The following is a 26,169-nucleotide window of genomic DNA, read 5'->3' on the forward strand; positions in this document are numbered from 1 at the left end:
ATTGGCACAAGTTCTTCTGTAGTTTTACTGAAAACATACATTTTTGACATTGTTATGCCTACCATCACCCCCATGAAGCCTCCCGTCCTCCAGTTATAGGACTGACAGTGTACTGTGCTTGCATTATGTGCTATGTATTGCACAGATGCCAAGTATCATGTGATGTTTTTAATATTAATGTTTATTTATTATCCACGCCTATTGTTAGAATATTAGCCCAGCACTGCTTGTAATTCCACCTCACATTGAACTAATCAGCAATATTAATACAGGGAGAGTCTACCTAGAATGACACCTTGGTAAGTGCTGACATTTGGACAGCTGATTGGCAGTGGTACATTGTCTGACTGGCACAAATACTTTGGTAGTATTGACCTCTTCACAGAGGTCAATTTCGACCCTGCCAATTAATTTCTACTATTTCTCTTAATGGTCCTGTCCCTGCCTGTGAAGTGGGTGATGGGAGGTCAGTTTCTAGTGGGTGTACTCACATGTCATGTGGAACATTGATTTGGTCCAGGAAAATAATCAGCAGCAACTGCCCCATAACTTGCTGAGACTGACCTATTGTCTGCAATCATATTTCCATATATACAGAACTGTTTGTTTTACTCTTTACAGTAGTTACATTACAGTAGTACATTACAGTGTTACATTACAGTAGTAGCTACACACTTTGACAATTCAGTTTATCAGAATCATATGATCAAACTGTATGTGATTGAAAGCAATGGGTAACTGTGAAAAGTGGTAGACAAACACCGCAGAGTTACTTTCAGAGCTGCTCCCTCTCAGCTTCCCCAAGCAGCTCAGTCATACAAGCTTCCACAATGGAAATAAGCTTATGTCTATGTCTAGCTTTTCATGCTCTATCTTCTCCTGATGTGTCAATTAGAAAAATGTGGCCTCTCATACAACCTGATCACCTTGCTTCATTGCAAACATATGATCTACTCCTGGATCAGGGTCTTCAAATGCACATCTTTGAAATCTTAATATAAACATGATGCTGTAATCAAGTCGTGATATGGGTTGGTCTTGTATACCCTGTGTGTATCAGAGGGGGGAGGTGACAGTGTGTTTGGCATGGGTGGCCGGGCTGGGCGGGGACTGAGTGCAAGCTCCACCACTGCCCCCCGTAACTGCAAACACAGAGGTCGAGGCATTGATGCAGGGCACAGGGATGGGGGAGGGCCTTCCCCCAACTCCACCCCACCACCACGCCTCCCTCTGGAGGGCCAGGCGCCCACCCTTCAAGCAGGCAGCCAGGTGCATCCTCAACAGATGCAGGTTCCACAGCAGGAAGTGGAAGAAGGGCAGGAGGCCGAGACAAATACCCAGTGCAAACATGGATGCCACCAGGGGGCGCCCTCCAAAGTCCAGAACACTGTAAATATATGGCTTCCCGATGTGGTTGGTGAAGCCCGCCAGTGAATAGATGATGGTAAATAGGATGTACAGACCATTGACAAGAAGTAGGAACAGATAATGGGAGAGACAGACAGGTGTGGCAGCCAGGGCGTAGTCCAGCAGCACCTGGAGAGTGTTACCACCATGCAGGCTGATGTCATGGGCATACAGTGGGGTACGAGATGCAGGGTAATTTATGGCCCAGTAGAGGAAGGTGACTACGAATGCGAAGGAGCCCATGAGGATGTGCAGAAACCACTGCAGCTGGAGAGAGATGGCAAGGGAAGCTGAGAAGGGAAAGCAGGCTGTAGACTCATGGCCATCCTCTTCTGGGCTGCCCCCTGGAGGAGAGGAGGACCGTGTGCGTGAGTGCCGCCATCGTACTCCTCTTTGCTCATGCTCCTGTGCCTTATGGTTTTCTGTCAGAATGACAACATTGGGACGGGCTCCATGAATATTCCTGCTTTATAACCTCAAAAAAACACAAAATCATTCTAAACAGATAAAGACCATTCCAACACCAAATAATGTTTTTATTAATGTTTAATATTTCAAATATGCCTTTGTGCAATAACTGAATAAATTCACCCTATGTGACATATGGCAGTCCTTTATTGGAGAGTTACGCAGATTGTGATCTAATGTGGTAGCTCTGCCTTTGTGCACTTAACATGAAAAATGAAGAAAACAACTGGTTTTCAGTTCCATTAAAATCTATAATTGTAACCTTTCTAATATTTCTTCCTTATAATTAAAATCATTTAGTGTATAATGCTACCAAATTTTGTACTGTAAATTTTGTACTTACAAAAATAAATTTGTAACTGTAACACTACCGCATTAGACACAACTACACTAACAGCCCTCACTAAAATGAACAAGCTTGTACATCAATAAATAGAGATTTAGGATGACAATCATTTTACAGTTTAACAGCACCATATCATGCTCAGCGCATATCTTACCTTGAGAACTGGTTTCCAGGTGGGATTTACAAAAAGGCCTGACCAGGCAGAAGGCCCACACTAGGTTGCAAAAGGCCACCAGGTAATACGCCACCATGAGGCAGTAGCTGATATGGCTGAAGAATAAGAACCACTTGGGTGTTCCAAATTGCAGCCCAGCATACACACACCAGCATAGGGTGTAGACCATCATGAATAACCGGTAGAGCAGCCAGACATTATGCGGAATATTCCACTGGAGAGGGAATAGAGATTACAAGGAGTATAGGCTTTTTTCAGACCACCTACCAATAACTTGACTGAAACCTACATTTAAGAAATCTGTGAAGAACAGATGGAGAAATAAAATTCAGAGAAGTGTTGGGTTTCAGTGAAGCAAAAACACACCTGTGGCTGCAGCAGGAGTTCAGGTTTGGAGAGGGAGAGGTGGAGCTTCCTGACTGTGAATTCCTCCTTCCAGTATTGTATCCAGTGTGCCCCCATCTCTCACACTTCAGGAACAGCTGGGAAGACCTTCTGAACACAATGGTCATTGTCACTTGTGGTACAAATCTTCCTGGAATATGTCTTCCAAAACAGTGGTAATGCTAGTGAAATTAGCACTGGTGCACATAAGACAGCTTAGCAGACACACAACAGCTGTAGAAGAAGAGCTGAGAGAAAGCTTGGAATTCTTGGAAGTGTTAGCACTGTAGTTATTTCAGTTTCAAGTATAACCCAAGAGGAGCAAAAACAGTTTGTTGGTTTTATTATTGGACATCTGGAACAAATATTATACTTTTGTGTGGAAATAAAGGTGTTGTCACAGAAAACTTTTAGGGCTTTATGACAATCCTGTATATATCTAACCTAGTCCTTTCAGGAGATCCTTGTTGCAAAACATTTTAATTAATTTATATGATTTGATGAGATTTCACAGCAAATAACATACTTAAGTCAACAAAGAGAATTATTTGTAGAGTGGACAACCATGCAGATAACAAACTTAACCATGTCAAATTCAATATGTCATCAATTTATGCTCCTAGCAAAATATATAACTTGCTTTAATGGTACTTACAGTATACTGCATTTTCACAAAATGTCTTCTGCTCTTAAGAGATTTTTCAGGCCCACTGGGCAAGAAAAGAAAAACATCTCATCTCCAATATGCCCTCCTTCTGCCAACAAGAGCCAGTCTTGTTCAGAATATCAGTGTCATTTCCCATCTGAACAATACCCATTTTCACTCCTCAATCCCCAGCTGTGCTTAGAATGGGACTTCTATGTAGTACAGATCCAGATGTTATAAACAGAGACTCAAGTGTGGACTTTTAACCAAACAAAGAACAAGCAGACCAGAAGTCTGCAATCCCGTTAAGTGACCTTACACATCCCTATGAGTAAGATGACCCGCCCACATCTCAGCGGATGGCTGCACTGCCTGTGCACAAATTCATCCATAGCCTAGTCAGTATTTATTAGGTTTGAATTTACACATTACACAGATGTCAATGTCTAAAGCAGATCTAAAAAAACAGCATTAACGGTGAGATATGGGTAAAGACAAGTTTCAATTTCCTTGAAACAAAGGTAATATTTAAAAGGTAGACCCCCTTCCTTAAATTAAGACTTCTGGAGGGGGGGGGGGGGGTCTACCTTTTAAATATTACCTTTGTTTCAAGGAAATTTCTTAGTTCAGACGGATTATAGGGCCATCTTTAGGTCACAAAGTGCAGAATTTATGTGAAAGATGGACTCTCCCCTTAAAGAGACACTGTAACCAATTGACAGTGTCTAGAAACTATTAAAATAACTTCAACTTCTGGCACTACAGCTGTGGTTTTCGTTTGATTACAATTAAAACTTGGTTATATCAATGCACTGCGAGAAAACGTAAATATACCAATATACTATCATAATTAATATGTATTACTATGCCTCAGTACCCCAAACTGAAAGAGATGTAACATACGCATTTCAGAGGAGAACAACGTCGTCTGTATTACCAACACACTTATGTATTTCTTCCCATTAATTTTCCAAATACAGAATACAATGTCGATGCATTGCTACTTTACCTAACTCATTTAGAAACGCAAGATCCATTGCCTATGCGATGTAATCACGTTAGAAATTGTGATTGCATTATTTACTTATTCTGTATCTTACAAATATGTTGATCTTTCGAGACCGATTTTGAGGGTGGAAACTGCCTGTGCTTTTGAAAGGTGCACCCTGAAATGCCACGTACAAGTACTGGAAAATCATAGCACAGCATTTTTATTTGTTTATTTTTTTTTTTACACACACACACACACACACACACACACACACACACACACACACACACATATTAGCCATTAAAGTATGTACCGAGCAGTTAAGGAAACGGTTAAAGGGTTACGTAAAGCACAAAACGACAGTTTACAGAATCTATCTCTGCTGGCTTTACAGTTAAGTACATTTAGCTTTCAAGCAACTGACTGCTGCGACTAGTCATTTCCATCTCCAACTTTAAATACTGTAACGTAGCTAGCTATTTACCTGCGAAATACATAAACAATTAGCTTGTTTAGCTAGCAATGAGATATCTAACTGGCTAGTCCAAAATACCGAAAAACTTCATTTAACAAGCTAGCTTCGTTGATACCCATCTATCTGCTACCTCAAATGGATTACCTAGGCTTTTCCTGTGCACATTTTACACAAGAAGGAGACAAGCTAAATCTTCACGACCCGCCACGGCTTAAGATTCTGAAAAATCCTCCTCTACAATTTCTTACCATTTCCTAAACTAGTATAGGCCTACTAGTTCCACCAGATCTGAATAATTTGAGGGGGCCGGATTTGAGGCAGCAGTGCAGTCATCTAACTAGTCATATACAGGTAATATTACTTTTGTGACTTTGCGCAAGAATAGGAACCGATGTATGCACGATTAAGAACATTTACTGCGGGCGCAAATCCAACCCTGAACAGTGGCTGAGTATGAGGAGCTAACATGTCAGGCACTTAGTCTAGCTCTCCTTAACGGGGCAACGACAAAGCATTACCTTGTCCAGTTAGTGTGCGTTTCTAGAGGTCCGCGTCGCGTCTGACAAACTCCAATTTGTCGCCAACAGAACTTTTTCCAGGCTAACTACAAAGTCAGCTAGCTAACTTTACTAGTTTACTTGGGAGGGGCAAGGAAGTATAATCCCTTCTTTTGAAAGCAGCACTTCTGGAAAAGCTCAAGACATCTAATACACAAAATAATAATTGAAAAATGGGTCAGGAAGCTAAAACGAACTTCTTGTTGAACTTCGCACTCAAAAGTAGGCGCTGAAAATCCCATCCCATTCAAAGTGAGCCCAATGCGATTATGTGACATCATTAACATGCCCATTTACGTCGGGGCGCTAGAGGAAAACTATTGGTCTGGGAGCATGAGGGCATGAAGTATGACAGTATCAAAGTATGGGAGTATGAGTGGTAGTTTATCGTGATCTACATACACGTGGGTATACAACCCGTTTTCAACACAGACACATTTGACATGTGGTCTTCAGATCTCATTCTGATAAATACTGTACAACATCGATTTAGTATTTATGATGAAAAAAAAATTAGGCAGTGATCACCCATTTATTTTTTCTGTACAAAAAGAAATATTTTACAAACTGTACATTTGTTGAACATGCATACAAAATGCCATCTGATAGCATTCCAAAAACAAGAAACTTCAACAAGGAAACACACAAACATTAAATTACAATGCATCCCTATCATTCCACCTGAGAAACAAAGAGTCTAACATTCTCAAATATACTGTCCAAAAAGGCCACAGACAGGCACATCACTTTTAAGGTGGTGCTACAGAAATCAAACCCACCATGAGCCCCTTTTCTATTACCAAATCTAGAACTGGGGGACCAGTTCTGCCAGGAACTTCAGCATGAAACCTGAAAGCCCAGGTGCTTTTCTGAAACAAGGACTGTGGTCGCTGTTTTCACACTTGATCATCACCCAAAACAATAGGAAACTTCAGAGCTTGCTGTAATGGCCACCTGATCATGCTGTACTGAGTGTAACCAATGCACTACCGAGATTGGGTTAGCGCAGGACCCGGAGCTCAATACATTGCGGCTTCACCGGAATGTTTATGACTTCACTTGTTTTCAACCAAATGATACATTTTATGGCAGATGTGAATTTTTGTTATGTAGATCTGAAAAAATAAAACTAGCTAACCAGTTAATCAGGCTGTCCATGATTAGCTAGCAAGACTTAAATGGGCACATCACCAGGATCAAATGAGGAAATAAAAAATTCTTCATTTCAAAGTCCCTGCTGTCACCTCTTGGCTCAGGGGCATGAGCTTCACTCGTTCCCCTAACTAACCCCGATGAAATGGTAGGTCATTAGCCGTCATCAGTTCACACATGGAAAAGCCGTCTTCAGGTCTTCAGTTCACTCAGAGTGATCGCCAACCAAATAAGCAATGAACCTGATCTGTGCATTCTGGTCTCTCGCCCCATCCCTTACCCCTTGCAGGCTATTTTGACGCCTGTGGGATTGTAAAAGGCGCAGCTTCCACTCTGAGGGCATGACAAAGTCTGGATGACTGTGGGTCTTCCTCACAAGCCTGGTCCAGGTATGGGGCTACAGACTGGGCAGGGGTTTACATTCTTTTTAACCATGTTGCATATCAGGGGTGTAGGGGGCTGACACTGACTATCAGTTCACTCCATCTCAGTGAAGCGAGCAAACATAGCCTTGCGCACAGCGTCCTTGTAGGTCTCAGATGGAGACAGTCCATAGTTGCTGCCCTTAGTACCCAAGCCTGCACCTTTCATCCTCAGCTGTGCCTGCAGGAAGGTAAAACAAGATTGGTTTTTAGCATCGCTGCAAACTGGTAACAAACCAAAACACCCAGCAAAGATTTCAGAGCACTGTCCGGACCTACAAGAACCTGCCCTCGTACACAAACCGACAGTGCAAGTTTCCCTTGGCATGACTCACCTCAATGGGCGCTGTGATGCCCTGCTGATTGCGCCCCAGGCCTTTCCCTTCCTTCCAGCCCATGGCCTGCAGCATCTTGTTCCCAATGTTGTCACTGTTCAGGCCGTTCTTTGTAGGCTGCTCATAATTCCTGGGAGGCAAGGAAGGAAACCAAGGATGATTATGTGATCCACTAGCCTGGCAACCCCTGTATCAAGGGTAAACACCAGCCATTCATCGACAGATGCAAAGAGGGGAAGAGGCTGCTCATTTCCCACGATGCCAACCGCTTACACTTACACAACGGGTGGCTGGGGAGTGAATTTTTTCTTCTTGGGTACTGGGGGTTCAGGGATTCCATATTTCTCTCGCCTTTCAGCAGCTCGATCTCTGTACTTCATCTGAAGTGGGAGCATTGAGAAGAGTGGTTTTACAGTAAAATACCAGGCAACAGTTTGCTCGATGAAAGTGAAATACCACATCACACTGACATGGAGCTTTTACCTCTGTCTCTTTTCTCTCCAAGTCCTCAAGCTCTTCTTCTGTCATTTTGGATCTTCGAAGAACTTCCATGTTTTGCTGACGTAAGAAATAAGGAAAGCTTGAGATTTTTTTATCAAAGTCCAACCAAGCCATTCAAGCATCTTTTCATACCTTCAAGCCATGCAATCCACTGCATTTTTTAAAGTGAAGAAATTAGGCAACTTTGAAAATAATGAGGAAAAGTAGGTGTAGGTGAGTGCTAGCTACTGTTAAGACTATTTGTCAAATTTTAACAGGGCTTTTTGATCCAGCAGACTCAGTAGGAACTAATGGTTTACCAGTATGAGAGCTGAGTGTCTTATGCCAGGTCTCTCTGTACTCTTTGTTTCTACCTGTATGTATAGTCATCATACCAATGTGTTATTCCTCATAAAGTACTTTTTGTGCTTTGCTGAAATGTGAAGGATGATGTATCTTTCCTGAGTGGAGCAGATTATCTGCTCAAACGGTGAGTGGTTTCTGCTCTGTGTGCGTCTAAGGAGTATACAGGCCATGCCTGGTTTAAAAAAAAAAAAAAAAAAAAAACATGGCTTCACCTGGCTGAAGTCTAAAAGAACGTTTAGGGAGTTCTGTTTTCTATCAACTGCTAACCACAGAGTGTTTCAAAACACAATTATAACTCTGCCTGAATACTGCCTAGAAATAATGGATGAGTAAGAGTTGCACGCCCTATCAGTGCATAAAAAGTGTGATGTACTCTAATGCAAGTTGGAATTGTTCTGACTTCTCTATGTGTGTTGTTGATGACTTTATTCTGAGAGCTCTCAGGGGAAAACACTGAATTGTCTCACTGCCCTGACTCAGTCGCATCAGCGAAGTTTCTTTCTAGAAAATGATATTCCACGACATGAGTATCATCCTATTCCAGATACAGGTAACTGGTTGGTATGAAATAAATCCTAATTGGCATGACACTGCCCTCTTTTCTCCCGTGACGTGGATGTATAGAGCATGATTTGAAACCAGCTTTTCAGCACTGTTACCTTGTGGAGGTCGGAGAGCTGCTGGTGGCGCACCAGCGCGTCCTTGTTGGGGAACTGCCTCCGGCACAGCAGGCAGGCCATCTTCTTCCAGTCCGTCAGCTTGTCCAGCCCCTCCTCACCCCGATCAGCAGGCTCAGTGGGCTCCTCCGGGTCGCTGTCCCCACTGTACGCTGCCACCAAACCACACTGTCCCACAGACAGATGCCATTAACTTTCATCATTACACAGCATGACGTATTTACATACACAGCATCTAGATAAGACTCTCAAAGTAGGTGCACACTGTTCACTGCGGACATTTAAATGTTAGAAGGTATATGCTTCAATGTGCTGCTTTTAACACACTGTCACCTGACACTGATAAGAGGAGAACATTTTCTCACATTTCTTGCACACAAACCACTATCAACCACTTCTCATCTTTGCTGCATTTTGTTTAAACTAAAGGAATAAGCCCCCCCTCACTCACTGTCCTCAAGGGACATTTCAATCCCCATTCCCCCAAATCACCTTCACAGGGTTCTCCTCTGGAGTCTTCACAATCTCAGCCACGGGCGGCTGCTGCGGCAGCTGCTGCGGCTTTTCCAACATGCCACTCTGCTGTAAAACCACCACACAAACGAACTTCACTCATTCAGTCCACACTGCAAAAACACTGCAAGACTAAATTAACCAATTACAGCTGAGTAATCTTCTCAAATATCTATTCCCGCCCTCTCTCCTTCACTATTCTTGGTGACGTGCCATCTTCCCATATCCCACCATAAGTCACCGCATCGTGTGAAATCAGGTACCTTTTTCTCGAAGAGGATGAAGCCCGCGTCTGCTGCGGCCGCCTCCTTCCTCTCCTCCTGGCTCACGGGCTGAAAGCTGCTCTTGAAGTTCTCCTTCTGTTTGTTGAGACTCTTCGCCCAGCGCTCCATGTCTTTGGCGATCTGAGGGGGGGGGGGGGAATTCCACACAATGCCATCAGGTTTGGGAGCGAGCCATCATGCTTTCCATCACCGCCCTCCCTCGAATCCACACCTCCACATGTTTACAACACAAGCACGTACACAAAGTTATGCTAAAAGATGATCACATTAGCAAAGAGCTCAGCAGTGACACAGCATCCTGTCGTTGCACCTGGACCCAAACGCTGCGTCGTACCTGTTGTGCAGTCTTGCTCTTGGGCTTGTCCTTCTTCTCCTTAGTCTCTTTCGCCTCCTTGGTGGCCGGAGCCGCTGAGGTGTTGGAGTTTGTGGCTTGTGCAGCGGTGGTGTTGGGTGCAGGTATGTACGTCTGCTTCTCACTGTCCCAGTACAGATACTGTTGTGTCTGGGAGTTGTAGTAGTACTGTGGGAGAAAGAACTTGTTCTGTCAACCTCAAAGACAAACTAACGCCAACTTCAAAAAACTAGCATACTTCCCCCCAATCCCACTTAGTACCAAGACTGGCCTCTTCCACTAAATTCTTCTTAGCCTTCTTCTTTCAGCTTTTACATTTCCACACATATCACATGGTACGTACATGGGTGCTTGGATCGTAGTAGAGCCCAGTCTGTGGGTCGTAGTAATACCCAGAAGATTCATCATACTGGTAGGAAGATGTGTCAGGTGGAGCTAAGAAGAACAGAGAATAGAACTGCTTCAGTAGAACACAAAAGCTAAGGACACAGCTCCCCTCTGGGAGAGAGCAGTCTCACTACAGGTTGAAGGCCTTCTGTAGCAACTTTGATCGTTCTGTATTTTGCTGTCAGAAAACACATCTCAAACTCTGGTCTGACACCAGAACATCTAGCGAGTCTCACCAGTTTTGCTGTCAGAGGCCGGAGCTGTGGCTGTTGTAGTGGCGGCTGCTGTGATGGCTGAGGTGGTTACGGTTGTGGTTGCGGTGACACCTGTAGACTGTGCTGCTGCCTCAGTCTGCTGGGCTGCTTGCACCGACTGGAAAAGAACATGTTTACTATACAGACTGCTGCAGAGCGCTTGGCAACCTAGTATCCACCACTCTACGCTGAACTCCTATAGCCATTTTGTCTGAGCTCACAATAAACACAATACAGCTGTCCCGAACAGAAATTTTAAACTTCCACTTTCACAACCTCCCCTTATTATTTGCACCTCCCTGATGTCACCTCCAAGATGTAATAAATTGAAGGGGATGCAGCACAAGTACCGGCTGGCTGGCTGGCTGGTTGTTGATGTGTGCATAGTAAACAGTGTCGCATGCTGATGATGTAAGACCCACCTGGGTGACAGGCTGGCCGACAATGTGGGGCTGGTAGACCTGTGCACTCTGAGACACCACCACTCCTGAAGCAGCCGGAACAATCTTGACTCCAGGGGCAGCTAGAACACAGTTCACAGACTGGTTAGCAGAGGTGGGAAAAAAGATGGTGGGATTTTGGGCTATTTTTCTCAATTTCGTGTTATGGCAAATTAAAAAACCTGCTTCCATGCTTGCGGGGTAATAACATTTACATTCGAAACACGTAACGCCAATTAGATATACCAAAGCCATATCTCTTGTCAATAATGTTCAATGCTCAATATGTACACTAGGCAAAGTGACTCCTACCTCCCAGTAGGCCAGTCCCATGAGCAGGATCCATGACAGCTGCCTGCTGATAGTAGGCCTGGTAATCCTGACCATACTACAGGAGAAAGCACCAAGCACAAGCAAACATTAACAAGGCTGTCTGTGGGTGACACACTGCTACCTAGGGTGTTTCAGACTGCCATTAAGTGCTGTATGTAAAAAAGCCAATTACCAAAATCAAAGTTCTCTAGGTACAGAGGAATGAAACATCCCCCTCCCCACACATGTAACTGCCTTGAACATGAATTGAAGGCAGTGTCTGGACACCAGACTCATTTATCATGTGGCTCACCTGGTTGTACGGCACATAGCCTTCCCGCAGGTAACTGTACTCTGAGGGACCCTCTGCACCCTGTGTAGGCTGAGAGAGAGAATGCAGAACAGCTGTTAACATGCTGAAATCTTAGGAGTCAGAAGGCAGGGGGGAGGGAACACGTCACACAATCTGCTACCTGACTGGAGGACCACTGGGCAGCGGCAATGGCTGTGCTGGCCACTGAAAAGGCACTGACACGGTTACCGTCTGGCAGGAGCAGGTCCCTGGAGGGGAGAAGCAAAAATGCAGGATGTCGTGATCCGTTCTGCTCTAAAATTTAAGCGCTTTCTTCTTTCACAGTGTAATCTCAAAAACGTTCCTACGACGACACACTCACTTTCTGGCGCTTTTTGCGTAATCCACGCCGATGGTCTTGCCATCCAGCTTGAGAGGGGGCTGCAGGCCCTGGAGGATCATAAGGAGCTGGGAAGCCTCCTGCAGGAGACAAGGGCAAAGGACATGGAAACCATTACATACCACAGCGAACCAACAACAACCAAACTGGACAAGGACATCGCTGGAGGCAGCATGTTCTCAGATGCATGTACTTAATGATAGATAACAAAATTAAAGTAACGGAGTACTCGGGCGTGCATATTTAGAACATTTCAAATCAGGCCACTGTTGTGGAGCGCTGTGTGACCTCGTCGTACCAGAGGGGAGGAGAGCTGCACAAAGGCGAATCCGCGGTTCTGTCCGGTCTGTTTGTCCTTGATGAGTCTGATGTTGCTCGCCGACAGGTTCGCGTAGGGCGCCAGCGCTGCCATGATGGCCTCCACCGTGGTGAGAGGAGCGATGTTTCTCAGAATGATCGCTGTAGGGAGACACACTCATCTGAATCATCCATTTCCCTGACTCATGCAGAGAAGCACATGTGAACGTGGGTACAACGAGAAGGCCAGCATAAGCAACCAGGGGACATCTGTGAGGAAGATGCTAGAGGTGGCGGTGAAAATACTTGGCTACTTGCCAAACGTTTGTTTATTGTTTAAAATACAGCCTAGCAATAAAGAAAACAAAGGGTCCTCACTGTCGCCATAGTAATCTCCAGTTTGTTGAGGCTCTGGCGCTGCACTCGGAGCGGTCGTCTCGCTTTCTGTCAAAAGGCGGACACAAGAAACAATCATCAAGACCACTTCAGCTAACGTGAGGAATCACCAGACTCGAGTGCCAATGGGTTACTGCCAGGGTTGGGCTCAGGAATCACGAATGACGATGCTGCTGACTAATTTGGATACGCTCGCAAGTCAACTCTTTAAAGACATTAAGGCTGAGGAAACCTTAACCGACGCCTACATGAACGTTTCCAATGAATACAGGAAAGAGGAGGATTACATTGAGAGGTATCCCCTGAAATAGAGCACCGGCTGAAAGGTGATAAGACAAATTGTTTGACTTGCTGTCACGCTTAGCCTCAGAGAGTGTGTCTGAAGGATGCCAAGTAGCACGTGACCGTATACAGAGCAGCCAGTCTGTTCGGGACATCCACATGGGTGCAGTCAGTGCCTTCTTGGGCCTGGACTACTCACCAACTTTGGCTGCTCCACACCTGAAGCACTTCAGCCTTCGCCGGAAATTGTACAGGCCGCACTGCAAGCAACCGGTTACATCATTTTTATTCAATGCAAACTACCAAGAGCCTGAAATTCGCTGCTTTAGTCAAACGCACGCTAGGAAGCTGCGGCATATACTTACCGGAGATGTTAACCTTCAAACACCCAATTGTATTTCTGAAGTAAATGAACACTAGCCACTATGTCATGAGGTCATTCAGAACTTAACATTATATGACCCCAAAAGTACTCTCAAACGGAGCAGCAGGTCTAAGGGCTCCTTCTGCTGAGGTGCATAAACGTCATGGACCTACGGTTCCCGCTACAGTCTCTGTATGGGTAACAGTGCTGGAATGAAAAGGGAGAAACAGGGAGGGTGTGTATGTGTGTTGTGGGGGCGCTTACAGTGTTGCAAAGCCAGTCTTCAAACTTGTGGCGGGGGTTGCTGTAGTGCATGGCCACGTTCTTGCCCTGGATCACCAGCAGTTTCTGCAGAAGGAAGACAGCAGCCAGTCATTCCTAGTTTCCCGGCACCGCAGGCCACATGGGCAAATCAGGTGTGTTTCTATTTTCACGCCAAGAACAAGCGCAGTTGGAAGGGAAGGCAAGAGACTCCCCGGGAGGGGTGGGGACTCTTTGGTGTCAGATGGACAGGTGTCGGAGGAAGGCGGGTGTGTGTGCTAGAGGGTTCTATCTGTGCATCGGACCCGAGTGCTGCTGGCCTGCCGAGATTTGGAGCCAGAGCAGAGTGTGTAATGGGAACCAAGGAACAGTCTTCATATAAGCGTGTACGTGTGTGAACGTAGAATCAAGGACTGTCTCAACCCATGGAAAAACAGAATGAAATCCCTCTTTTTCCAATTCCTCATGTTACAAATGCTTCAATTACTACTATGTCCAGCATCTGGGGGAGAACAAGACTGACAACAAATGCCCACAACGGTCTTTAAGTGTAAAAAGTGTAAAAGACCAAAAAAAAAAATCCTGGGCTACACTTTCAATTGTGAAAGTCAGGGGATCCAATGTGTTCTATCAATTATTTAACTGGGTTAATTTTGCTAAAGGTTGCTAATGCAAAACTCTTTTCTCCACTGCTTCCAGTATGATGATTATCTTTCTATATATATTTGCTATTTAACCTTCAAACTTTTGGACAGTGACTGGCAGTAAACTACTACTAAAACATCAAATTAAAAAAAAAAAATTTGCTGAACTCAGTCACACATTGACAAAGCTTCGGAGAAAAAAGGGTTTGTCCGTGCCTGAGCTTACAATACATACTGTAATGGAGGTAAATCAACCACCCGTAATGGCCCTGACAATTACAGAGCACATACAAAGTTCATTTTCAATATAAGGGACATGTAAATCTATTACTAAAGTTCTAAATTACTACCTTACTACATATCTGCAGCCAAAACAAAAAAAAAAATATTTTGTGTGTGTGAACACACAATGTATTTTAAGATATCAAAAAATCTTTAGAAATCCAAATGAAGTGACAGCAAAAAGACGCAAGTTCATTCACTTCCACCTGATGGAGGCTTGACTCCATGCTGCACTGATTAAGTCAAACACCATGTTTACCCTGTAGATTTTCAAGCCTCCCACAATGCCACACAATATGGTCAGCATTTTAAAAAGGACCCCCGGTTTACATTGGTCTCCTATTTCCCTTTTAAAAAATCACGCTCTCCTTTGTTTCACAATGCATCCTTGTCATTTTTGTGTTCTGATCCCCAAGGCAATTCTAGACTTGGTGATTGTGAGGCAACCTGATTGGTCTCCATCCATCGGGTCGCATCTTGCAAGTGATAAAACTCCACGAAGGCGAACCCTCGGCTTATACCTAGAGACAGCATTCAGATATAGACGGAGTCGTGTTAGTCAAAATCCTTGGGTACAACAATCAAGCTCTGTCACAAACTGCTTCACAGCTCAGAAACCCATACAGTGAAACAGTGGGCGGTGTGTTTTGGGTGCAGGTCAAACTTTTTGCCACAGCAAAAATCCTCAACACACACAAGGCCCAGTAAGTACTCAATCGCACACTTTCAAGTGGCGGTCACCAAGCATCTTAAGAAACAGGTTTTTACTTTGAAAGGTTACACTGAACCTTTTTTCTGCGTTATAAATTCATCTACTTACTCCCTTTCTGTTACTTTATGTTTAAAGCAAAACAAAGGCCTTACTTGTTGCAGAGTTGAACTGAAAGAGGAGGATAACCTTTTGCTATGGCAAAAATACCCTGGAATGAAACAAACTGGCCCTGAGGTATCTGAAGCTGGAGACAGGGCTCCTCCGGAAACCCGTGTCTCACCTGTCCTCTTCTTCATCAGTCGGACATCTGCGGGCTGGGGTCCCTCCAGCTGTTCCAGAGCAGCACGGACCTGAACCGCATGGGGCAGGTACAACAACATTATCAATGTGTTCCCATTTGCCAGATACTCATTTTCATCTGAGTACTACTCTAATTCTCAAGCTCAAATCTACAATAATTATATGTTCAGAGCGAAAAATGACACATGGGTCATCTAGTAGAAGTAGAAGAGGTGTATACTGTGCTGCATGACACAATTGTGTATACTGTGCCAGATCCAGATGTTCCTCAGAGTTTCTTGCATGTAAACTGATGGAGATAAATGTATTTTGAGGTAACAGGAAGGGGCTCACTTCTGCCTCAGTGACATTAAGCGACAGGCCCCTGAGCATGATGGTCTTGCTCTCCTTCTCTTCCCCCATCTCTCCTCTGTAGTCTTGCTCGTCGCCATCAGAGTGGTAGCCATCTTCAGACCTGTCGCTGTTGCGTCTCTTCCGCTCGTTCTGAGGAAACAGTTACAGCGGAACTGAGCCAGCTGCGGCTTTCACAGTGTCTCAGCAAAGCCACAGAAACGCCCCCTCCAACTCCATCAGGCTGGGTCTTAGCTTCTGTTAAGCCACTCCTAAAAGAATCCCTCAAGACAGGGCTACAAAACTCTGGCTCTGGGGGTCCCATGAAAAGCAAGTTGTATGGGTTTCTTCTAGCACAGACTAAGAGAACCAGGAAGAGATCATAAATGGGACATCAAGACGATGATTACTTGAGTTGGATCAAATATCATAAATGATAGCATAAAACAAGAGCCTGCCAGCACCGCAGCCCTTTGGAGCAGGGCAGCCCAGCTTTAGGGTGATGATCTCACTCCACTTTTAAATATGGGATGAGGTGTCTCCAGAACCAGAGACTCTTTTTAGTGAAGCAGGTCTCACCGAAGAGTCATCTTAACGCACCAGTTAAAACCCCTAAGTCATTCATGCTGTTTCACTAGGCAATGTGAACAAGGCACAGAGTCCTACCTCAGGACTATCCCGACCCCTGCGCTCCCCGTCATAGCGGTCGCCGCGCCTGTCATCGCCCCAGCGCCGCGCCTCATACTCGCGGTCCGGGTCCCGCCGCTCTCGCCACTCCGAATCGTCCCGGGACTGGTCGGGCCCGTACCTCCCGCTGCGCTCCGTGCGACTCACCCTGCAGCACACAACCAACCAACCCAGACGCTCTTCTGTCAATCACTTCTCCTATTCTCACCAATAAAGGACAGTCAGCTGGGATGCAGACACTGAATCATCACTAATAAGTCCCAGCCAAGCAGAGATTGCTTAGTATGTGTACCAGTGGTCTATTGCCATGATTTTAAAAAATAAGACACAATAGCACTATCGTGAGAACGGAGTAAAAAAAATTATTAATTTCAAATTCCATCTGTCCAGGAAAGGCACTGTAAGTGAACTGTAGTGACTCAGTTTTATTTGAATGAATTAAAACCTAGTGAGGCAGGGATTTAACCTTGAAACCTAAAACAACTTAAAAACGATCTTTAAAAAATAAAAAAGCAACAACGCAGCAATAAATGTGATTGTGGCACTACCACAATCACATTTTGAAAGCTGTGGTTACCAAGCACATAGAAAATCTCACCGTTTATCAGCTCCCATGTCAGACAGTTCAGTATGGGACTGGTGCCGTAAAATGCCACTGTAAACAGAATAAATCGTGTTACACATTAACTCGTTAATATAATTCAACACCACAGAACCAATGCAAAACCTGCCTGTCCTTGATATTTAAGAAGGCCACACTAGAGCACTGCTGAAACCTGAAGTGGAATAAGGGCTACCATGCCACTGGTTATGCGGTACGCTAGGCCTAAATATGGAAAGCCTCTAGTACGTTAGCCCTTCACGCTCTTCTTGTCGACCAGACTTTGTGTCAACGACTAGCTCTAGCTACAGCACTGTGGTCCATAGCAACAGACTTCTGCAATCGCGCTGGCTAGGTGGTTACCTATATAATTTTATAGTTGTGTTGCTGAAAAATCGAGAAGTCAAGGTAACTTACCTAACTTAGCAGGCTAACTAGGCAGTCAGTAGTACAACTGACAGGCACTACAACAGCAAGGGTTTCCCCAGGAAGATGCAGCCAGCTGACACTACACGTTTAACATTCAGCTGTATGTACCAAATAACTCGACAACAAGCTAATTTATTTTCATTTACAGGTCATCATACTCAGCCATCACATAGCAACGATAAAGTCTGTATTAGCGAACTCCTTAAAATAAACTAGAAGAGCAAAACAGCTCAGCTAGTTAGCACTACATAACTCTGACTAGCTACATGGAACTAGCTTATGATAGTTGAAGAATGGCTAGCTAGGCAACATTAGCTAAACAAAATGGAGACCCAGCCAACTCTAGTTGGCCACAAAACGAGTTAGGTTAGTATGTAGCATCTAAGAGCAAAAGTGGGCACGACTTTTCATAATTTTAAGAGAACTTACCAGAAGATTTTTGTGCAGTAGACAAACTTTAACTACCAAGACAACAAATAAGTTATTCACGGCTGTTAACAAAGTTTACGATCCTGCTCTTTCCATTCTTTAACGCAAAGATGGCTTTTTCAGGTTTCTCTTTCCCAGAGTCCTTTGCTCTTGGTAGAGAAAGCGCTAGATTGAAAAGCATTCTGGGTAATGAAGTACTTTTTTTAGGAGTGCATTTACTGTAAAAACCTGAGACCTAACTTCTTCACACTCACAAAAATATCACGGAACAAACTTTAGAAGGCAGCAGACAGATGTCTGGAGGGAAAGGGAATTAGCAGGAAGATTTTTCCGTACTCTCTCGGTGTTTCCTTCTCGGAACAGGGCGTCTCCTCTTCCTGCTACTGTCTCTGGAAAGTCATGCAAGAGCAGTATCTGTAAAACGTTAACCTACAATTCCATATTAAATAAATGAATTTAAAAAATAACTTGACTCGTGTTAAAGAATTGACAGTTACCATTCAAATTGCTGACACTCATAGTATATGTAACAAAACTGAGACATAAAAAATGTTGGTTGGCATTCTTTTTCATGGTGTGAGGCAGTGGGCCTTGAGTTCTCAATGGTTTCTGAAACAAAGCTGCAGAACACTCAATTTCTCCTCTGCATGACTTTTGTTGGTCAGAAGACCAGTATAAGACTAGAGAAGGCAGTGTTTTTCGATGTCAGAAGGTCTTATTCTTTCCACTTAGACTAGCATCTGGGCACTTAACTAAAGTGCACTCTGCAATAAACTCTATTCAAATATTTTATGCTATGTACTTTGGTAATTAGCCCGAGAAAAGAGATGAGGTTTATGAATTTCTTGTGATTTTTTTAAAGTAATGTATCGGTCTGCTGTATTTAGTACCTCTTAGAACCCTAACTGATTTGTATGAACAGGTTGCTTAAATCTTACAAGTGGAATTTTAAAACAGCATTAGTATCATACTGATTCTGTTCTATTCTTTTTGGGCATTATATTGCACTTGATTCTTATATTAGTATGAGTCAAGGAGAGCACAGCACAACTCTTGGTTCAAGCCATGGTACTCTGTAGGCTAGACAATTGTAAATCTCCTCTGCCTGGCCTCCAGATAAGTGCCATCAGACCTCTCTGATTTAGAATGCAGCTGCTCGACTGATCTGCAACCAACAGAAGTACTGTCATGTCACAGCTCTCACCACCTCTCTACCCTGGTTGCCTGTTATGGCTGTTACGGCTCAATTCAAAACTCTGATTCGAGCCTATTGGGCAGTAATAAAAATACCCCCATACTTACAATAATCTGAACATATACTGACCAGCCAGCCACATCCAGCCAGACCATTTCACTTTGCTTTCTCTGGTCACATAATAGTCCCCTTCTGGAAGGGTCACTCACCATATTCACATCCCTTGCCCCCAAGTGGTAGTTGCTGAAGTTGCGGAAGTTGTTGAAGTTGCTGTTTGAAGCTTGAAGTTGTATCTTATTAGTTGCCCTATACCCTGTAGTTGTACAAATTGGATAGTACTGTGTCCTCAAACAGACCTTGCTTTCAGCTGAGAACTACTGTCTCATTGTGGAACTGTACACATCCTGTCACCGTACTGTCGCTATAGTTACTGTATGGACTTTTGTATGTCGCTTTGGATAAAAGCGTCTGCTAAATAAATAAATGTAAATGCAAATGTGATAGAATTAGCTCCCCCACGACTGTCAAAACAGTAGAATTTCTGTCCAATTTCTGGCACAGACTCAAAACTGACCTGCGCATACTATGACTACTAGACTCTCCAAACTCTTTGATCCCTCCCACTGTTAACAGCTGGTAGCTGGCCCATATTGTGGCAATACAAACTTGTGGTGATGCAAACCCAGTAGCTGGAAATTGGTGGTAACAGCTAAAAGTTTCATGCTCTATGACATCCCTTATTCCATACAGGGCAATGATTCCCACAATGGTACTTCATTTTAAGGATGGTACTAATGATTCAGCATTTGCACAGCTGACCCTAACCCTTGACCCTAACCCTAACCAATGTACTGCTTCAAAGGGATTACATTTATGTAAATCAATAATGATCACAGCAAAACATTTTTGATATTTTCAAAACTATTTTTATATTCATAGGGAGAAGACAAAGCAACACTTTCATGATCTAATCCTTTTGATATGCCAATAAATTGATAAAGGCAGAGGTTCCTGTTTGAATATTGATGATTATGTTACAAAGGAGAGTTTGGAGTGGAGTGGCAATAGATGGATGTACTATGTACTATGCACTATACTTGGTAGCTGAAATCAGTTCCCCAATGGATTTCCATTACAATAATTGCTGATATACAGTATATGTTCTATAACACAGAAAAATTTTAGTCTTTGCGTATTTATCAAACTGACTGAAATGAGTGAGCAAGTTATTTAACTCATTGGTTGGTAGACTCACTCACTAGTGATCTATTTGGCTCATAAGTTTGCTACCGACCCACTGGATTAATCAACCCACTTACAAAAATCTGTAGAAGTTCTTTATCAATTTGTAGGAAAAACATTAATTAATATCAATTAATATCTTCAGAAAAACACATCATACACATGACCTGTCATTTGTCATTTCTGTCATTCCAGGCTGTTTTATGATGTCATAGCAGAACTCAGCATCTCCATCATTGTGACATTACTGCTAGTTTGACATAAATTCTATAAGATACCATGGTCAAGTTAAAGAACACAATCTATACTTCGCATTTCAGTTCATAGCTCTAAAAACAAGACCTTCTTTCAGAAATCTAGTATTGTTATACTTTCAGATCTAATATTGTTGTCTTTGAATTTTTCTGCAATGGCCAATCCTCAGAATGTTTCTTGTGGATGTTTACCCTCAAATCATGGTAAGAAGTTAATGTTGCCTGTAGAAATGGAAATGTAAGTCTTCATGAACTCCACATGCTGTCAAACACTGGTTTCTATGAATCAGTATGCTTTCCACAACAAAATGTCATGATTTATTCAAAACAGTGATACACTTATAAAACATGATAGTCCCATCTATTAAAGGGTTTTTAATCCTTTCGTACGTAAATTCTAAAATATTTCTGACTGCCCCCAGCGTGACTTATTTTATGCTATGTAGCGCGTCATACGTTACATGGTTCGTTATGATTTAAGTAGTGTTATTAAGCTTCTGATAGTTTTCATCGCCGCATTTGTAACGTTGTAACTTTTGTAACATTAAATCAAAGCTAACGGTTGCTGGAATTTCTCCGATTATTCCAATCTAGTGTTCTAACCACATCGGTTTGACCAGTAGTTCTTTTTGCAATTTTGAGGTGAAGTCAATTTTAATTAGCTGGGTGGTGTTAGCTTTGTAAGCTCCTCATGATTAAATGTTTACATTAATGACTCACAGTGTCGTACATTGCCGTACTAAATTGTATTCCAGTACTCTAGGCCTACTGACCATTGTCAAATCCAGTTATTTTAAATTTTCTCCAGAAACGTTAATCGACAGAGAAAACTTGACTTCATGTACATGACACCCGCATTTCAGAATGAGATTTTAATTTATGATTACGTAAGTACCGAGGCACACAAACCATTAACAACAAAACTGTCATGGAATGTTTTCATGTATTTCATGTGGAGCATTAAAATATATTTATTATTGACATCGAAATAAACACAATCAACCTAATCTCCATTTGTGAGTTTACAGTGTTCCACTTGTGGCCATGTATGTGGCAGGATGGATACATCTTCGTTAATACTGTTTCTGAAAGATCGCATTAATTCTACAGAATCTCAATGACTCGTTATTTTCCACGTTCACCTAAACCATTGTCATATTTCATAATTCAAATATTAAACATAATTATTTTCCTTTAATCATGGACAAAGCACACGCTGATCATGTATTAGCCAATTAAACTTGTTTTATGACGTCACAAACGAACTAAGAAATCACCAGTGACGTTCCTCTAATATGATGATAAATATTCTAAAAGTTACATTCTCCTACTAGTGAACATTTTGACAAGCATCTTTCGAAAGCATTCCCACTTTTTAAAGTATTTATTATTACTTTTCCTTTAATTCTTCAACAATGGACTACAAATATGAACGTTCACAATCAGATAATGGTAAGACTGTAACCAGTGTCCCCTACATCTATTCTTTGCATTTACATTTGTCACTTACCAAAGCAACATAGAAGATGTGAGTATAGTTGACATTACTTCAATGTTTTTGACATCCAGCACATGCTCTTCTCCCAAAGTCAAGCAGAGAGGGCATCCAACAAAACAACATGAAATATTACACAAACATGTGTAATATCCATACACAAATGCCACTGTCAAACATATGACGAAGACCACAAGTGCACACCTAGCCCAACATACAATTGCTGGTGAATGTAAGTGAATATATGTGAGCATATAAAATGTATGGTCATATATGTTCATGTAATATCTCTTTTACAAATAACTTACAGTAGTGAAAATAAATGTTTGATAATATAAAATATACAGAAAGATTTTTAAAACGTTTTGTTGTACCACTTGTACTGCTGTTTTTCTACAAGGCTCCCAAGGTGATTATCGAGAGAAAACATACAAGAACAATGACCAGACGGAGTCAGGCGGAGAGCTGAGTTGTGCGGCCCAACAGCGCCAAAGGGGTAGGAAGAGGAAGCATGGAAGCCAGTCCAAACGCTCCCCTCCATGCGTGGACCTTCCTGGCCCCAGCTCCGCAAGGGCAGACAGAAAGAGAAAGAACTCAAAAGAGTCCAGTTGCACCTCTGTCATTGACCTCACGGGTCTCAGCTCCTCCAGCGCAGGAGGTAAGAGGAGGGTCCTCAGCAAATCTAAAAGCCCTCCTTCTGTGGTGGACCTCACGAACTGCAGCTCAGCAGACACGGAGGCAAACCACCCAGCCACAAGTGAGGACAGCTCCAGCTACTCCTTCCCCACCGCACCCATCTCCATCACCAGCCCTGAACCCATCTCCATCTCCAGCTCCTCCTCAGGCTCCTTCTCCCGCATCCAGGAGCTGCTGATGCAGTGCAGCACTGAGACAAGCTTCAGCAGCGGGCCCACAGTTTCCTGCCAGCGCACAGGTTAGAACAGACGGAATCATCCCTCATTAGAATTATGCGCTCCTAACAGAACTGTATTCAACGTAAGAGCCTCATCAAGAAATTTCAGGTGACAGCTTGCCGTGGATTTACAAGCACCATGCAACTTGTGTTTTACAACAGTGTTCATAAACACTGAAGTTTACAGCTGTATCTAAACACCACGACATGCCTGTCTACTTGGATAATCAGTTTAACAATAACACTGCTATCTGTGGATTGGAGACTACCTTGTTAACAATTCATGTGATAATATCCATTAAAATGTCAATTATTAAGATGTGTTTTGTGTGAATGCTTTTTTAGCTACTCATTCATGACTCATATCTTAGCCAATTTTGTAAACCTTATTTGTAAACTAAATAATACAATAATTATTAATCTAGACTGTAAAATATTGCTAGTTAGGCAGTGCTGAATAAATATGTTCAATTTGTATTTGTCATCAATATGTTGTTGGTAGTGAAAGTAGTTAGTCTACAGATTTTGTAGTTTTTGGGATTTATTCAGTTGACCAAACGATTTGGATTTTTGTTCATGAGCAACCCTAAGCAGCAAAATATTCTAAAAGATCAATTAATCAATAGTCATACTTTCACGCACTAATAGCTGTGTCAAACTGTTCATCCACTCACTCTCTTTCCTGTCATTTTCAACAGCATTTCAGGAAAAATATGTGGAGGAGCACTGCCTGGGAAGTGGAGGCTTCGGCAGTGTGTGGGCTGGATACCAGAGGGAGGGATTGCTGCCGGTATATATCACTCACCTTCCTCACTCACTCCCATGTCTCAGTCTTTCCAATAGGAAGTCGTGTGCAGCCATGCAAAGATAACAGTTCAGAATATTAGTCTGTTTCAGAAGCTGAAAAACCAAACATTTTGATGCAAAATATAAATGTGTGCTTATGTATGTATTCCAGGTGGCAGTGAAACATATTCCTCTGCAGAATGTGACTTGGATTACAGTGGTAAGTTCCATGTGGTGTTAAAACATGGGACCATGTGCCTATGTAAAGCACGGTATGATCTTGAATTTGCTATAAATGTCTTAACAAATCAGAAAGAAAAATGAATTTGAAATGTATTCCATGGAAAATGAGTTTATCATCAGGGCGGTATTAACAGTTGTTTGATGGCTGAGATTGCAATATTGTCCAAAGTTGTCAAAATGTTAATATTTTCCAGCTAGTCAGCACACATTCCCTGCTCCTTACCAGTATGCCCGTATTGCTGTTCCCCGGTGTTTGACTCCCCCTGACGGTGCATGTGTTTGACTCCTCTCTTTTAAAGACTCTAGATGAGAAGGTGCAGATACTCCCCCAAGAGGTGGCCTTCCTTAAAATTGTTGGTGGGGGTAACCCAGGCCCCAGTGGCATAGTTCGGCTTCTGGACTGGTACAAGCTGCCGGAGGAGGTGCTGTTGGTCCTTGAGCGTCCTGTGCCTGCCAAGGACCTGATGAAGTACCTCCTGGATAGAGGGATGCGCCTGGAGGAGGCTGAGGCGAAGGTAACTACACAGATAGCTCACCTTTCCATTCCAGCACAGGGAACAGGAAACACTGTCAATCACGCATGGACGAATAAGACCATAACAAGAAGTCACTCTCAGCTCACTAAAATCACTTAGAGGAAATACTGTGTATGACCTACAGTTTTTTTCATTACCTTGAGACTGGCCATTATGAAGTAACACCAACCCACAACACATTAGAGATTAGATCAATTCTCTGCATTCTCTGTGGTCATTCAGGTCCAACTGCTGTACCTGAATAGCATTGTGGTGTGACAGGTAGATTCCTGGATGATGTTTTATCAAGTCCTTATACAGTAGATCACAGCATACCTTCAGTAATACTGTACTTTCCTGTGCCCTCTGCAGGTGATAATGAGGCAGCTAGTGATGGCCATAGAGGAAATACACAGAAGGGGCGTCGTACACCGAGACCTGAAGCCGGAAAACATCCTTATTCAATCAGGGTCAGGCCACCCACGGTTACACTTGATCGATTTTGGCTGTAGCTCCACGGTGCGAGAGAGGCCCTTCACTAACTTCCGAGGTGAGAGCTGTGGCCACACCTACACCTGATGTCACTGATTGAATATTACATTTTTATTATAAAATGATAAGCCATTAGAAAAAAAAATACAAGTGGAATGTACAACATGATGAGAACCAAAGTAACGGAAATTAACAATAAAGAAAAAGCACTTATCCCAAACCCCCTTCTCTGGAAACGATGACAGTAACAGATGGGTTACTCTCCAGATCTAATTTACATGCATTCTTAGTGTCTCATTGATTGCTGAATTATGTGAAGTGGCTTTAAATCCTCTCAAAGACAGAAATCCTTTGAAGCATATCCAAAATGTTAGATATAATCATGGGTGTGCTGGCCCTCTCCTCCCTCTTGTACCACAGGCACCAGCCTGTACACGGCCCCGGAGTGGTTTGTTAAAAACAAGATGCACGCAGAATCGTCCACAGTGTGGCAGCTTGGAGTTATTATGTATCAGATGTTGTGCTTCGCCCAGCCATTCTCTAGCCCCATGGACATTGTTTACAAAAAGCCACCCATTTTTGCCAGGATTTCAACAGGTAAGCAGGAGTGAGATGGCAAACAGCCCTTCTACCCTTTCTGACAAAAATGCCCAATATTACTTTTAAGGGGACCTAGAGCCATTAGGGGAAAGTTAACAAGTGATCTCATTCTCAAAGCAAACGCTTTTTATCCACAAATCGTGTTATATCTGAGTCTTGAGTCCCTCATCTTGAGTCCCTTGACCCGTTCTGTGTTCCTGTCTTTACCCTCAGAGTGCCGGGACCTGCTGCAGCGGTGCCTGGAAAAGAAGCCTGAGGCCAGGCCCACCCTGCAGGAGATACTGGGGCACCCCTGGCTGCTTTAG

General features: G+C 43.1%; 3 protein-coding genes across 3 annotated transcripts; 1 reads left to right on the top strand and 2 right to left on the bottom strand.

Moving 5' to 3' along the window:
- Window positions 1-1,056: 1,056 nt before the first annotated feature.
- Window positions 1,057-2,480, bottom strand: LOC118780351 (protein rolling stone). The gene is made up of 2 exons (XM_036532797.1): window positions 2,376-2,480; window positions 1,057-1,829 (listed from the first exon to the last, which is right to left on the bottom strand). Exons 1-2 carry the CDS (start codon window positions 2,470-2,472, stop codon window positions 1,057-1,059), a joined length of 870 nt encoding a protein of 289 aa, XP_036388690.1. The 5' UTR covers window positions 2,473-2,480.
- Window positions 2,481-5,991: 3,511 nt separating this feature from the next.
- rbm5 (RNA binding motif protein 5) lies at window positions 5,992-18,266 on the bottom strand. The gene is made up of 25 exons (XM_036533054.1): window positions 18,130-18,266; window positions 17,269-17,325; window positions 16,650-16,818; window positions 15,987-16,136; window positions 15,634-15,703; window positions 15,089-15,162; window positions 13,719-13,802; window positions 13,290-13,350; window positions 12,791-12,856; window positions 12,414-12,574; window positions 12,098-12,195; window positions 11,897-11,984; window positions 11,737-11,805; window positions 11,424-11,499; window positions 11,094-11,194; window positions 10,654-10,789; window positions 10,374-10,465; window positions 10,013-10,198; window positions 9,658-9,798; window positions 9,374-9,463; window positions 8,864-9,049; window positions 7,842-7,916; window positions 7,638-7,738; window positions 7,359-7,488; window positions 5,992-7,204 (listed from the first exon to the last, which is right to left on the bottom strand). The coding sequence occupies exons 2-25, from the start codon at window positions 17,283-17,285 to the stop codon at window positions 7,079-7,081; spliced, it is 2,547 nt and encodes an 848-aa protein (XP_036388947.1). The 5' UTR covers window positions 17,286-17,325; window positions 18,130-18,266; the 3' UTR covers window positions 5,992-7,078.
- A 3,969-nt stretch (window positions 18,267-22,235) lies between these two features.
- LOC118780352 (serine/threonine-protein kinase pim-2-like) lies at window positions 22,236-26,169 on the top strand. Its single transcript, XM_036532798.1, has 7 exons — window positions 22,236-22,272; window positions 22,716-23,249; window positions 23,927-24,018; window positions 24,557-24,772; window positions 25,145-25,322; window positions 25,685-25,861; window positions 26,078-26,169. The coding sequence occupies exons 1-7, from the start codon at window positions 22,236-22,238 to the stop codon at window positions 26,167-26,169; spliced, it is 1,326 nt and encodes a 441-aa protein (XP_036388691.1).

Source organism: Megalops cyprinoides, chromosome 7, assembly GCF_013368585.1.
Source record: "Megalops cyprinoides isolate fMegCyp1 chromosome 7, fMegCyp1.pri, whole genome shotgun sequence".
Classification (NCBI taxonomy): domain Eukaryota; kingdom Metazoa; phylum Chordata; class Actinopteri; order Elopiformes; family Megalopidae; genus Megalops; species Megalops cyprinoides.